This window comes from Motacilla alba, chromosome 7 (assembly GCF_015832195.1).
Source record: "Motacilla alba alba isolate MOTALB_02 chromosome 7, Motacilla_alba_V1.0_pri, whole genome shotgun sequence".
NCBI lineage: Eukaryota > Metazoa > Chordata > Aves > Passeriformes > Motacillidae > Motacilla > Motacilla alba.
The window spans coordinates 23,095,954-23,111,063 of NC_052022.1; the positions used below are offsets into that span (position 1 = coordinate 23,095,954).

Sequence of the window (15,110 nt, forward strand, 5' to 3'; positions counted from 1 at the left end):
ACAAAAATCAGATGCAGATAATGAAAAAGACTTTTTTGTCAGGAAGACATTTAAATTGGGAATAGTTATGAAAATTTCAACATCTGCTTCAGTCTGCTACTGCTTGAAGTATAAACTCTATATTGCCAATGTTTTGTACATGTAGTACATTGTAGGCCACAACACATTTATGGAGTAGCAAGTGGTATTTCACAGAGTGAAACATTGTGGTGTGGACACCTGCAATCTCTGCGTGAATCACTTTGATTAATTATAATAATCCTAATGACTTGATCCATGGAGCTGCTTTAATAAGGCCCACATGAAGATGCCTTGAAAGCTGAAGACTCTAGTCAGAGTTTAAAGACAAAATTCATTCTTTCTTGAACACTTAAAATTTCAAAGTGTCACCTTAGGAAGTTTTTACTGTGCTTTTTTGAGAGGAATTTCCTAATACTTTTAAAAAAAATTCACAATCTTCACTGTTGTTCATTATTTGTCAACACTGCTAGTGTTGTACCACCAGTGTACTCTGCAGTAGCTGCACACCAGTGTGACATAAATCTACCAGTGTACTCTGCAGTAGCTGCACACCCAATGTAACATAAATCGTGCTTTCTTTCTTGGCCCTTCAGTCTATCTACAAATGCCAGTTTGCAAACTGTGTAAGAAAAACCAAGTACCTTTCCCATTCCCTTCTCTCCTTCCATTTTTGCTGTCACCCTTACTTCTCACTTCTGTTCCTTCCTATATAATAAATATCTCTTTTCAATTGCTATTTTCATTTTACTCCCTCCTCCAATCAGCTATGTGAACCAAGAGATTCATGAAATAAAACGTCACATAAAACTTCTCGCTGAAAAAATGCTGTCCTATGTTCTTATAGAACCAAAAAATGCTGTCCTATGTTCTTATAGAACCAATAGAACCCCAAATATATTTATATATTATATTCTTGTTTAATTTCCAGTTTTCGAAGTATACTTCAGAAAAAAAAAATACTTTCCCTTCTCCCATCCACTTTCTTTAAGCTTAAAAATAACTAAAAAATTCTAAACTGTTAACCCACTAAATTCTGATTTAAAATCAAATCACATCTCCTCCACCCTTATCAACTTCTCTTCCCCTGCTAATACTACAAACAGAATTTTGTGACAAAAACTTTAGAACCTTAAATACAGGCTATTAATTGAATTGCATGCACAATAATATCCATGTTTGTGTGCTGCAACTGGCTTTTGAAAGGCTGCTGCCTATTCAGGTGCTTATGATTCTTATCTGAGCCACTGTAATTGTATATGCAAGATACCTCAACCTTTTTCAATGCAAAGTAAAACCTGCTTGCAAAAACTTGTTTCTGAAGAAGGCACTTTCAGTTGCTTCCAAACTAGAAAACAAAACTATCTGTTTTATCTATTTCATATGGGAACAACTTACTGGAAACTGCACATTATCAGGGTTCCTATTCACTAAATTCGTGTTGATAGGAGTCACTTACATAATCTCCTTTGAAATACCTAAGGAGATTTACAGATGCCACTTTTGACAAGTTTTCCTTGTGTATTATTCCTTTATGTATCATCCTCATACATTTACATACATGGAACAAGGAAGAAAGAAAAACATTTGCCTTCTCAGCACTTCACTTTAGAGAGCAGGCCCTACTAACAAAACCTGTCCCCAGAGTAAAGAACACACTGATCAAGTGTTCCATTTCCTTCCACAAAACAGTAATTAACATCATTGTACTGGAAACAAGTTTTATCTAGCATTGAGTCAGTCCATAGCATTTAATAGATACATATATTTCATCAATTTTGGAAACCTTTTAACAAATCTGTGGACATCAATGATTTGTAAAATTAAAAGAAACAAACACACCATTTTTCATAATGGATCCATTCTCTGGGAACATTTGAAGCAATAACTCTGTTACTCATTGGCCAAACAAAGTTGATAGATCTTTATTTATTTATAAACACCACTTTCTACTATTTTGTAAGAAAACCATAACTAAGAACAGATACACAGATTTCTGGTTTGCCTCATGTATTATGTAAAGAAACATTGAAACTTTTTTCCTGAGTTAGGTTTTGTGAATCAAGAGGAAAAACCCTCAAATATTAAATTTTTTGTCATAGTCTAATTATGAAGGAAAAGCGAAAAGAACCCAATACTTTAAATTTGATGAGCATCCAAGATCGGCAAGCATTGAATTCTATACTTTCATTTTTACAGAATGAATTTCTAAATAGGGAATCATATATGCCACACTAAAAGGTTCCAGCTGAGAAAAGAACATTAATTTTAGGGGGTTTATAATTTGGGGGTAAGAAGGGGATGGACATCTGATATGTACTTTTTCAGTCCTCTGAACGTGAGTAGTTAGAAACACAGTATTTTCAATGACATTTCTAAATCTAAATAATACACGCAAATGACTGACTTAGTTGGGAGAGGTAATTTCATAAGATCTGTAAGATGTTTGACACTTGTCTTCATTCAATTTTGGAAAAATCCGTGAGAGATACAGAGTAAATATGCAGAGCAAGTACCTCAGTCTGCAGCTACTATATTTATGTGCACATATACATAGCCTTGTGACTCTTCTGTGGGCAGGATGCCACTGACTTTTCCATAACGTCAAGCAAGTGATTTATGTGATCAGGTGAAGACATGTACATGATATTTTTTTCCAGCTCATTTCCTCTCTCTGCCTGTACTTTAACTTGGAGATAAATTTAAGTTTCTGCTATCCAAACTGCATCTTGATGGAGAAAAATATCTAAAGTTTTATTATGATTTAAGCAATTCTTGAATATGTTATTTTGGTGCCAATTTTGCACAGATGACATCTACTTGGATGAAGCACAAAAATGCTGCACTGCTTAAATCCCTATCTGCTCCTAGTGAGAAATGTGAGTGCACTGCAGTGGTATGCAAGGCTAGAGCAGGTCTAATCAATGCGATGTACAGAATGACAGAATGTTGGACAACACGGAATTGCACAGTACATGTGGAATCTGTGTGTGTCTGTGGTGTTGGCCAAGCCACTGAGAGTGATCTAAGGCAGAACTCATAGGAGTGTGAATGATTTCACAAAATTTTCAAAGGTAAAACTTTGAAAATCTTAATCAGACAGATAAAGCTCAAGAACTTTTATTTACAAGGGTGAATGTTTTGTTTACTGTTGTAGCAGCCAAACAGTCGTCCAAAATGGAGCTCTTCCTGAACTACCTTTTTCAATGCTGCAAGTGGGTGACACTGCAAAAGTCCTTGTCTTTCTCTACAAGAAGCTTTGCAATAAATTGGAAAACACACCTAAACTCCAAATGCAAGAGATGAAGACAAAGTTAATGCTTCGTTATGCTAATGACTGGCCTACAATCCAAAAGATTCAATTCCAGTTCAGGGCTTTTTTAATACCCTGAATAGACACTGTGGTTCCTAAAGAATTCTATTATTGAAGAGTCCTTGGCTAAACTAAAAATGTGCTTTGAAGCTAGCACGAGTATAGTTCATCAGTTCATAGTCCTCTCCTTTGAACTGCAATGGCAGGCACGAACTGGAAATGGACTGCATTGTCACACTAATCTAGTCTTGAAAGCAGAAGCATTGCAGTGGAAGACTTCTCCATTATCCTGACTTAGAGACTTTCTCTTCCCCGAAGACATTCCTGCTGCTAGGCAAGCATTAGACAAGGTTTGCTAATATAAGTAACCACTCCTTTTGGTGGCAGACCTCCAAAAATGTCTCAAAGGTGTTAGAAATATGGCAATTAACACTCTATTTAATACACTGAAGAATTTTGTAGTTGTAAGATAATTTTGTTTTAAATCCTAATTCTATATATTAGCTACTGGGAAGACTTATTGATGGAATTAATACCACTGATGAAACTTGTAGAAGAATACAATAGTGGGTACTAGTGAATCACCAAGGAGATTGGCAATTTTGAAGGACAATGTTTCTTTTCTCCATCATCACCTTCTGTTAGATTTGCCCAGCAATCCAGAGCAAACCCAAAAGAAATCATAAATCACTGTCTAGTAAATGCTGTGCACAGGTGAATTTTAATTATGATTTATTTGTAAAGAAACAAAATACAAATTTGAATCTAGATATATATTGGATAGCACCCAAAATTCATCTGCTCCTCGCCCATGGTGAATACCTACTAATGGACACAGCAAAGAACACAAACATGCTCAGGAATCAGGCATCTTGCAGTTCAGTCCATCTGCTGCTCCACTGCATCAGGCAGAAAACTGGGATCATGTCTCAAATTGAAGTTAATCTCTTATGGCCTTTCAAATTCAAGATGCACTCCTTGAAACCAGAGTTTCTCTTTAAACCTGTTTGAAAAAGGTCAGTTAATATTGCCCATATTTTTAATGGTGACACAACAGTTCTTCGTGGTTTTGTGAAAATAAAGATTAGAGATCAAATAAATAGTGATTACAGAGAGAAAATATTATTTAGAAAATATTCTAAATCTCATCTTACTGACCAGAAGACACTAGCATAAACAACAGAAGATAAGAGAAAAAATTAGGATAAATCTAACCTTTCCATACAGTCTACATGTTTTAATCATACTTAATTCTCTATATGACTTTTGTAAAATTATGATGATCTTGCATGTAATTTTTTACTTATGAATACCTGCCATAGCACAGCAATGTGGAAAAAACCCCTGAACAAAATATGTGGGATCAATGCTTTGCCAGCTAGCCCTGAAGCAAAGTGTGCAGGCTGCTCACAAGGAAAAGAACAAAGCTTTTGAATCAACACATGCAGAAACTTTCCTTTATGTTTACAGTTTGTGCAACATCTAGATAGAAAAACCTCAGAAATTTAAAGACAAAAATGCTCTTTCTTTTTTATCAGAGCCTAAATTCCTGAGGCAAGATTTCATCCTGTGCTGAAAGTTACAGGGAATAGTGACTCCATGTATCTCATTTATTTAATCTGAAATTGCCCAGTGGGAAGCATTGTTATTTTTAATCAATTAATGAACAATGACAGTTCCTGTCTTATTAGGCTTGCTACTTATGCTTCAGAATAAGACTTGCCTAGTAGAAAACCTTGCTTATATATTCTGCCCATAAAACCCCTTGCGTAGCTCCATCAATTTGAACTTCTGTAATACTTTGTGTTTTAAACTCTTCAATCTTAGATTAATATTTAGATTATGACTAGATTTTAAAAAACAATTTCACTAAACATAAATGCCTTGCAATGGGTCAAATTTCTAATGTATTACTAGTTCTGTGATCTAAAAATTACATATCTTTTGATGAAGAATTAAGTGAAAAGGGAGTCACAAATTATCACATATTATGCACATTACATACATTTCCCTGAAATTCATAGATTAGGAAGAGTGTTTGATATGTGCTTTGTAAATTAAGGTTCTTACAGTTGTTGCAGTAGTAAAAGTTGCAGCATGGAGTAAGATGCAGGTTACCTTACTGGAGTACATTTAGCCACTGGCCTTCCTTCTCTCTCACATGGTTTGTCCTGGGCTTGTACTAGCTCCGTTGTGGTGACATTCACTTCTTCTGAAAAGTATCCATCTTCACATTCTGGTTTAGCCTGAGCTACACTGGAAGTGTTGAGGGGGTTGTTTTTCTCTGAAACAAAACATGTACATTAGTTGCTCATGTAACAAGGCAAGAGGGTTCCAAAAAGCATGCAGCTGGCAGGACGAGTCACCTATCACTGTCACGAAAGCAGAACAGTGTGCCTGTCCAATTTCATTGCTGGCAACACAGATATATTCCCCAGTATCAGCAAGGACTACATTTCTTTTTAAAAGGTAATAAGTGTCTCCTAATTTCTCAATCTGCAAAACAAGACAATGCACATAGGGGATAATTAGTACCATAAAGCAATATAAATTACCTTTTTTGCAAGAAAAAATTCAAGAACATTAAAACATACACTGATATCTCCAGATACCACTTGGATGTCATCCTTTGTCCAGCAGACATGTGGTTTGGGCTTTCCATGTATAGTGCAATGCAGGATTAAATCTTCTCCTTCTTGCAGAGTTCTATGTCCAAACTTTTGTATGAAGTTTGGCTGTTCTCCTTGTACTGAAAAAAATTAATCAAATCAATATTCACTGTGTTTTAAAAGACACAACTGAAGCAACTGAAGAAAATAATCTGTTCTGGTTAAGTTTATCACATTGAAAGACAAAAAGAGCCTTTATTAATGTCTGGAACTCAGGATAACTTGTTTGCAAGACAGTTGGCATGTATCGTTTATCTATCTAATGTAACATTTGTTAAAAACCATGGATATTAGGCACCCAAGAATTTCATGCATCAGCATAGTGGTATTAGTTCCATGGAAGTGGCAAAACATCATGTTGTTTGGTAAGATATTAGGCAAGTCTCTTGGAATTATTGTTTCAGTGAAGGCCAAAGATTAACTATTCCACACAAATGTAAAGTGACAAAGTCATGAGAGCAAATTTTATAATTTAGTGCATTGTTGTACATCACACTTACGTCACTTTTCACCCTCCTATTATTGTAGTTGAAAAAAAAAAGTTATTGAAAAGATTTTAAAAATTGATATTTGCAACTTATGAAGGGCAGAATGATGCCTCTCTGCTACTTTGATCACATCATTATTTTGGCCATCATTAATATTGAAACCATGTACTGCCACATTATCCAATAAAAATTTGGTTCAGATGAAGGATGGGCAAGTAATTGCTTTTCTACTGCGATACCCAAAGCACATGAGATTGATTTTGTGCTAGCCTCATGCCAACTGTGGAAGGACAGGTGACACCTGAACCACTACAAGGAGTGATCAATTCAAATTAACCTATCAAAATTGTAGAAATTTTGATCATCAGCATCAGTTTGTGCTGAATAAAAGCATTGCTTTCTGTGACTTGTAACTTAATGAGCTGTAAAGCTGGATTTATTGAATCATTGTATTACCACCTGAGGTTCCACTTATATTCCACCTATAAGATTACAGTAAAAAGAGAAGACAAGCTCAGAATCGACTAAGTATTTTTGACACAGGCAATATAAAGCAGAAGATGTTAACACAAGAAGAACACACAAAGACATCCTATAATAAAAATGATCTTTTTGCATCTCTATCACATAAAGAATGTGTCCTTCTTCCTCTTTAGTATAAATTGTACCACATTTCCAAAATATTTGACAAAAGTTATCACTGGCCTTCTCGGAAGTAGAAAGGTACTGAAATGTGTGTTAAATGACAGAGTTTGGAACTGCCATGTGACCCTTACTCCACTGTTTAAGGATGAAAATTTTTTCTTTATGCTATTATGGAACAAAAATCAGCTTATTTTACACAGGTGCCCATCAAATTCTAAACCCAAATATATTGAGCCAAAGGCTATTTTTGCCAACTGTGGGCCTGCTGGCATCACAAGGCAGACATTTTGACCGCTGTATTAATAAATTCACTTAGATGAGCTCTTAGCTGCAATAAGCTTTCAAGCTTAGCTGCTTTTCTATTCTTCCTAGGCACTGCAGGACTGAGGCACCAAGGCAAAGCAGAAGAATGTAAGTCTTACTCTCCCATATTTGTGCTAACCTTGTGTGACCTCTGTATTAGCCAGCCAGAGCAGCTCAAACAACTCAGTTCTTAGCTGTTGAAGGTTAGCATGTGCAACCTGCCACCCCCATTGCATTGCATGCACCTGAAGCCCAGAAATTTGAGATCTCCAGTTTCACTTCCAGCAAGAGAACCAAGTTTACACCCCTGCCTACTCTTTGCAGACAGTTAGCAATAGGTCACAAATAGAACATGATTAGCTTGTATTCCAGCAGAAAACATTAAGTGGGCTTCAGCCACTCCTTGGGATAATTTTGGCAGGATTCCATTACTTGTGCAGTTTGGATTACTTTGTGTAGTCATGTTGCATCTCATACCAGAATGATTTTTACCATTAAAAAAAAAAAGTCTAAGTGGAATGGTGACAGTAATAATGATCAGACCACATCTTGACTTCATATCAGTCAGGCAGCAGAACATAAAAACTGAAATATTCAGTTTCTAGAGAGCAAAGGGGAAAGTATGTGCAAATAAAACTGTGAAGTGACAGTTCTTACAACTCTTTCAGGCACAGGCTTTACCTCAACAAAGTCTGCTGTAAAAGGAGATTTTGTATTTGACAGCAACCTTCAAAATAGAATGGATGGTTATATTTCACCAATGGTTTTCCCATGATATCATAATAAAAATTCAGAAGAAAAATTGTTAATTGCAAATTATTTATTGGCTGGACATCCCATGATGTCCACTTCTGCAAAGGTTAGAAAGAACAGATTCATTCCTCCATTGTGGGAAAAAATAACCAGGTAGCCAGTGGTACTGAAATACCACTTTTACAGCTCCAGACAATAATTTTGCCAACTATTCAATATTCCATGAGTTATCTGTAGGAATCAGTAGAATTATGTTGCAAGCTGGTGAATAAACACAGAAAAATCATCAACCTGGAGCAATGCAAAAATTGGAGAAAAGTCCACCTTCATCTGTCTATTACACAGCCTTCACTTCTGCCTAAAGTCTCTCTCACACACAGGTGTGCAGCTCAAGCCAAACTGGTTTTAACAGCCAGTTTTTAAATTAAATTGCTTCACAGTTATTCTGAATCTATTTACTCTAGGCATGTAATTTCCAGTCTCTGGTGTCTTGAAATGTGGTATTAGCAATTTTATGAACTTCCCCTGTCTTCTCTATGAATTTAGGCTAGGCAGATTCCCACCATGCTGCTTAGAGACTCTGGATTTGCTCAGCATTACTCTAAATCAACAGTGCACTTTATTGTTTTGAGATTTTGTCTCAGTCAAGCTCCTAACACAAACAGAAGGATTCCTTTATTAAGAATATTAAGCAGGTCTCATGACCCAATTGATCTGAAATATCCATAATCCCAGAGCTCCAGTCTCCTTGAATACCTGTAACCTCTTTAAAGTCTTGGCAGTAATTTTTCAAGACACAGTTCCTCTAGACCACAGACATCTATACACACACAAAAATTACTCCTTTACCCAAGGAAAGTCTCCAGAGGAAGGTGCAGAAGTAAGCATACATTACCAGTCATTTGAGAGGAACTCACCTTCTCCATTGCAGCTCCAGCCACATCAGATCCAATCCGGGTAATGACTCATCCTCTCTCTGCCTACTGACTCAAACCTGTGACCTCAGACAGGCTGCTCCTCTTGAAAAATTAAAAAAATTAATTCCTTTCCCCCTCCAAATTTAGGTACCTTGTGTAAACACCCCTTCACACAACTCCATGTCTTGTAGTCAAGCAATATCTTTCACCATTTTCTTCAAGGGTGTCTTCATATGGGGAAAGAGGAAGGGAGTGTAGGTTACTTATGTGCCCAATGTCTTTCTTCTAGGGATGGTGGGACTGAGGCTTAAAGCTTCTCTATAAGGAAGCCATCAGGAAGATGTAAACATTTTGGGATCTTGACGTAACTAAAGGCTCAAAACTGTGACTGCAATTAGGGGAAATCAGAGCTGTGAACCAAGAAAGAACCAGAACGATACAAAACACCCAGATGTATTCCCTGCTCTACAGTATGGTTAAAAGAAGGAAGAGGTAATGCATGTATAGTATAAACTATCAAAAAACCAAATGAGAGTGGGAAGCATTATGTTAATATTATTGTTGCAATAGAATGAGTGTTTATTTCCTTCAAAGAAACACTAGTGCATCATGAGAGTACATCACTGTCACTCTTTTTTTTTTTTTCCTTTTTTTTTAGATTATCCAACCAGAACACAGCTGGAATTTTCCAGTAATTTGTTTTTAAAGACTCATTTGAGTCCTTAAATAAAGGGTATTTAAATCCAGACTGCCAGCACAGCAGTAACCAGTGTTGATTATGTCTTTGTTTACAAAGCAGAACATTGAAACCATGAGATTTTCAGAGTCCTGCTGTGAATCCAGTATCTCTAATCATTCTTTTTGAAATCTTGTTTCTTGCAGCAATTAAAATTGTGGCTGATATCCAACCATTAAAAACTGAGCCTTTAAAGCTATTCCTGATTGAAAGTAGATGCAATGCCACACTCACAAAATCAACTTTTGTTTACCTAAAAGTCACAGAAATGGTCAAATTCTCAGAGGAAATTTTTAACAAATGAACAAACAAAGGGAATATATACTTCTACAATGATTTATTAAGATCTAAATTACCTTTATTGTGAAATGGAAATTACACTGCAGGAAAAGAGGTGAAATTTATACCTGAGAAAATTCTTGCGAATCTAATTTTTTTGTGAGATGACTGAACTTAAAAAGTGGTTCATTAAGGGTAATACCAAGTTAGATAAAACTTACTGTTTTCCCCCACTTGTTCACCACTTCCTCCTCCTGCTCCCTCTCGTTGCTGTGAGGCTATATCACTTCTCCTTTTTCAAAGTTACAGGAATTTTTTAAACATTGCAGTCACTAGGCCAAAATATCTGACCCTCGGCAATTACAATATATATTTTTTCACAGCAGGCTACGCAGTAAAAGGTTTACTTCATTCAAGCAAATTAAGCAAGAGAAGGTAAACATTTCCTCTTTAAACATTTTCCACAGCAATGCAATTGTAACACGAAAGGTGGTAATCAAAAGATGCAGGAAAAAATAATGTAGCTGTTTGTCAACTCTTTTTGCTGCATAAATACAACTAATACTGAGGCTTAAGAATGACATTATATTTGAGGATTTATAAATTGAGTCTTCCACTGGCACAATTACATCATTGTTATGTAATAGTTAAACAAATTAGAACTTTGATAAAAAAATATATTTGTGGTTGTCCTTGTCAAGAAGGAAATACAAACTGTAGATGAACAAATTATTGGTATGGATTTACTATTTTGAAGTTAAAGGATAATTCTGTTTGACTGACTTTTCTTTTTTTTTTTTTAATTTGAAATCACTTTTGGATAGTTCCCCAATTTGATTGATTCTGTTTGAAATCAGCGTATTAAAAATTTTAAATGAGTGCAAATGGTTGCTTCATAAATTATTAACTCTATTGTCTTATACTAACGATTTAGAGGATTATTAGAAATATTTGTATCTTTAACTTTGTAAGAAGGCAGAGAAAATATCACAGACATCTATTTAAGCAGTGTGGAATGTTGGAATGTTTCATTTTGTAAACATTTATTCTATTGTGTGCTAGATGCCACTTACACAAATCCCGATGGTTCTAGGTCAGTTCTGTAGTAGAATCCCAACTCTGTTGGAACTACTGCAGCTTTCCTTTGTGGAGACTGCATGCTGGGCTGAGACAGATCCAAATCTGATCTATGTTAGTTCAATCATGAATGGTATGATATCTTTACTAAGAAGCTTTGTCCTAAAAATATTTTTGTAAGCATACAAGCAAACACGTGGGTGGAAAAAATACATCCTATGTTTAAAAAAAATTCCAACACCTTTCACACCCCATCCCAAATGAAGACATATCCCAAAATATACAGCAATCTGAGCACTCTACCTGGCTCTATACTGACATTTAAAACCTACAACCATTAAAACTGTTTCCAATGCTATGGAATGCCTACATTTTTAGAAAGCAAAACTCAGCCTCAAATTCTAGAAAAATCTTCATAAAGTTTTTGTCTCAACTTCACTATGAGAAAGTAGAATAAACACAGAATACTGGCAATAAAGAAACATGCAGTATATCCATTTTGCCATAAAAAGCAGTTTGGTACAAATTGTGAAAATGCAGTGTAAGAAAATAAATTCCACATGTGATAATTAAGTCCGGTGCAGTCAATATTGTACTTATTTTGTGAATAGCCAGTACATTAGTGATACACTAATATAGATGACACACAGCATTATCCAGTCTATTCTTGCAATAGGTGGCCTGTTACCTTGCACGTGAAGAATGGCACTTGAGGAGGTAGTGCCGTTCAAATTTTTAGCCCGAGCAACATAGAGGCCAGCATCTTTATCACACACCTTCTGAATGAACAAAGTATGCTTTGTCTCCTTTTGTAAAAGCTTTAAGTGCTCATCTGCAGTCAGTTTCTGGCCCTTCTTGTACCTGGAGCAGAGAGTCAGTTTTCAAGTCAGAGTTTTATCACTGCATTCCACACAGAACTTTGCAAATTCAGACAATCTCAGTAGCACTACAGTAACTGCGAGAGACGGAGAGCTGCTGTACTCTCATTTCTCAGTTTTAAACTTAGTCTGTCAATATGCATGAACAGTTAAACAATGCAAATTACTGGATAATACATTCTTAACAGTAGAAAATTTGTTTCTGAAAATGGGTTTCAACAGACAAGTCTTTCACTGCAGTGTTAGAGAGGTAACAAGAGCCTGGGCCCTCGGTTTTGCACTGAGACATTTTTGCTGATGAGGACTTGAGTCAGTCCACATCCAACTCATGAATAGGCTCTAAAGGATCAACAAACAAACCTTCTAAGCTTGTATCTTCAGTATAAAAGACAGCCGAGAACCTTCCGCGATCCCAGCCCACTTAACATTTGCCTAGCTCACATCATCAAACAGGATAGAACAAAGCATCGAGGTGCAACAAGCATCAGCAAACTGGTGCCATATTCTAACACTTGAGGATCTGTCACCTTGTATTCGTATTGACTCCTGATTTAAAAATGGAAATTAAAGAAAATTCTGGCTCTCCTTGCACCATGATGTTTCAGCATAGGCTACATGTGACCTAACACAAACATGAAAATATTTTACCACATGTATATCCAAAGAAATTTCTATAATAGTACAAAATACATGTTACTGGTGATTTTTTTAATGGAAAACATTTTTTGTTCTGTTTTCATGAATTTCTAATTTGCAAAATTATTCCAGTTGAATGCTATCTTTTTGAAAGACAATCTGTCAATAGTGTATATATTTTTGGGCTAAATTAATGCTTTCTTACAATAAAATGAATATCTTGTTTCACCAATAATACTCCTCTGTACAATACTGGTATTTAAAACATGGTAACTTTATTGATACCAACAGAGTATAGCACCAATGTTGCAGTGTCCAGTATTCTTCTCAGTGCCACCCAAAAAATTTCAGTTTAACAAAAACATACAGTTTAAATCTTTAAATGTGTAATAATAATATTAACATCAATTTTTCCAGTAAGAGGCATATTTAATTTTAATACATTAAAAGAAAGGCCTGCATTTTGAAAGAATAATGGAATAAGTGGAGAAAAGACAAATGAGGTAAAATTGGAGGAATACATGCCACAATATATAGAACTATGAAAAAAATCTTGAAATCCTGGCCCTCTTTCAATCCCTGTTTTCTTTGGCAGGGAATTTTTAGAGTTCAGTTGTTTATATTACATCATCTGTATTTCTCACAAATCCAGTGATGAAGTAATCTAAATAGGCACATAGCAATTGAGAGAGATAGATTATGCATACCAATATATGAAATAAAACTGATTCTCTTAGTGTAGATATTTAGGTGGGGTTTTTAAACATGTAACCTTAGTTCTGATACCTGACTTTCACATATGTGTAAATGTGTTCCCATCTACATAGTGACTATATAAATATTTCAGTGTGCATGCACATCTATGTGTCTGTCCATACGTAGTGCCCAGAGCCTGGGAAAATGCAGGTGAATTTATTTATAATAAATCTGAAGCTTGCAATGATTTTAGGAAGGCATTGAAGAAGTAGAATGCCATATTCCAGAATATGAGAACTGCATGATGATTTTGCTTGAAAACACTGGATACATTTGCAGTCCTTTGATACTCTCGTTCCTAAAATTTGGTACGGAGAGATTATTTCAAGTTGGTTAATTGTTGAAAACAATTCTGAAGGTGGAAATCATGCAGAAGTGTGGAGTAGAAAGGATACAAGACATTTATTCTAGCCTACAGATTAATTGATTTGGTAATGAAAGGTTCGTGGTGGCTCACTACTAGGTCTATTGGCTACTCCTCATTGCAAGCTACCCACCATGTCAGTGTAGGCTCTGGGAATCCCGTTACTTCTACTTCCAAAGTTACCGGAGAACCTTCCATGACGGTTTTGTTAGACAGAAGCTGGGAGAAGTTAGGCGCCTGTCCAGTTAGGCTGGCCATGCTGTTCTTTTCTGAAGAACTTTTAATCTCTTCTCGGGTAACCATCTGCCTCTGACAGCTTCTGGTGGCGTCTGATTGAAACACGAAACCTGAGAATGCATCAGGCAAAGCATGCAGCCTGTCCTGGGGTTTAGTACAGTTATTCAAGGCATGCAATTTTTCTTGCGTTTCTGCCATGCTTTTAAGAAGTTCAAGGTGTTGTAAATGTGTTTTGCATGTTTCACTCATCATGCTATCTACTGGTTTGGCTTTTACAGAGCAGGCAGCAGTGCTAGTTTCAGATATTCCTTGTGAACTACAAGTCAAAGGAGATACTGCTCTGACTTTTGGACCAGAATCTGTTAAAGAGATACAAAACTTTTGGAAGTGATCTGATGGGCTTTCCGTTCTATTATTTGTAGCATCAGCAAAAGCAGAATTTGTTAAGGGATCAGGTGCTTCCATCAGTTTAACTGTTCTAGAGGTTTTCTGCATTTGCAAGCTATAGGAACTGACATGCAGGCTATGAGAACTACAACAGAACTGCTCTTCCAGCTCTGTTTCAGAATGTAAGAGGTTGGATTCTGGTGTCTCAGAAAGCGGTGGCAAAGATATATCATCAGGTGATATACACTCATATTCATCTCCAGAGGGTGCTTCTTCTGCCAGGAATTCAGTTTGTAAACTATCCTCTTTGGCTGAGGATGACAGCTCTGTATCCTGTGAAACAAAATCCTCACCAGCAGGACAGATAACTGAAATATCAGCCAATATATTCCTCTCCTTGAACTAGGAGGGGAAAGAAGAGAAAGGAAAAAATAGAAAGAAAAACAAAGAAAGAGTTATCATTTAATACATCCTCTTGTCATGCAAAATCTAGCAACAATATTCTAATTAAGCTTGATATATTCTGAGAGGCAGAAAGAAATGGGGCAAAAAACAATTCATCAGAAAATGTTGCAGCAGCTTCTTGGAATTTCAAACTGCTCAAATAGAGTCTAGAAAATACTAATATAACTATGTATAAGCATTTATTATAAC

The 15,110-nt window shown here is 36.0% G+C and overlaps 1 protein-coding gene across 3 annotated transcripts in view; it reads right to left on the reverse strand.

The window, feature by feature from the left end:
* Positions 1–1,526: 1,526 nt before the first annotated feature.
* CCDC141 (coiled-coil domain containing 141) overlaps positions 1,527–15,110 on the reverse strand; it is a 64,594-nt gene continuing 51,010 nt past the window's right edge. Inside the window, exons 25-31 of one of the 3 annotated variants that reach the window (XM_038142937.1) lie at positions 14,702–14,858; positions 13,966–14,161; positions 11,887–12,059; positions 5,926–6,080; positions 5,698–5,827; positions 5,450–5,615; positions 1,528–4,334 (exon numbers count right to left, since the gene is read on the reverse strand). In XM_038142937.1, the coding sequence (XP_037998865.1) occupies positions 4,280–4,334; positions 5,450–5,615; positions 5,698–5,827; positions 5,926–6,080; positions 11,887–12,059; positions 13,966–14,161; positions 14,702–14,858 (1,032 nt within the window). In that variant the 3' untranslated portion in view covers positions 1,528–4,279. Of the gene's footprint in view, positions 4,335–5,449; positions 5,616–5,697; positions 5,828–5,925; positions 6,081–11,886; positions 12,060–13,965; positions 14,859–15,110 lie in introns of all 3 variants that reach the window. The other 2 variants (XM_038142936.1, XM_038142934.1) reach the window with 2 other exon arrangements.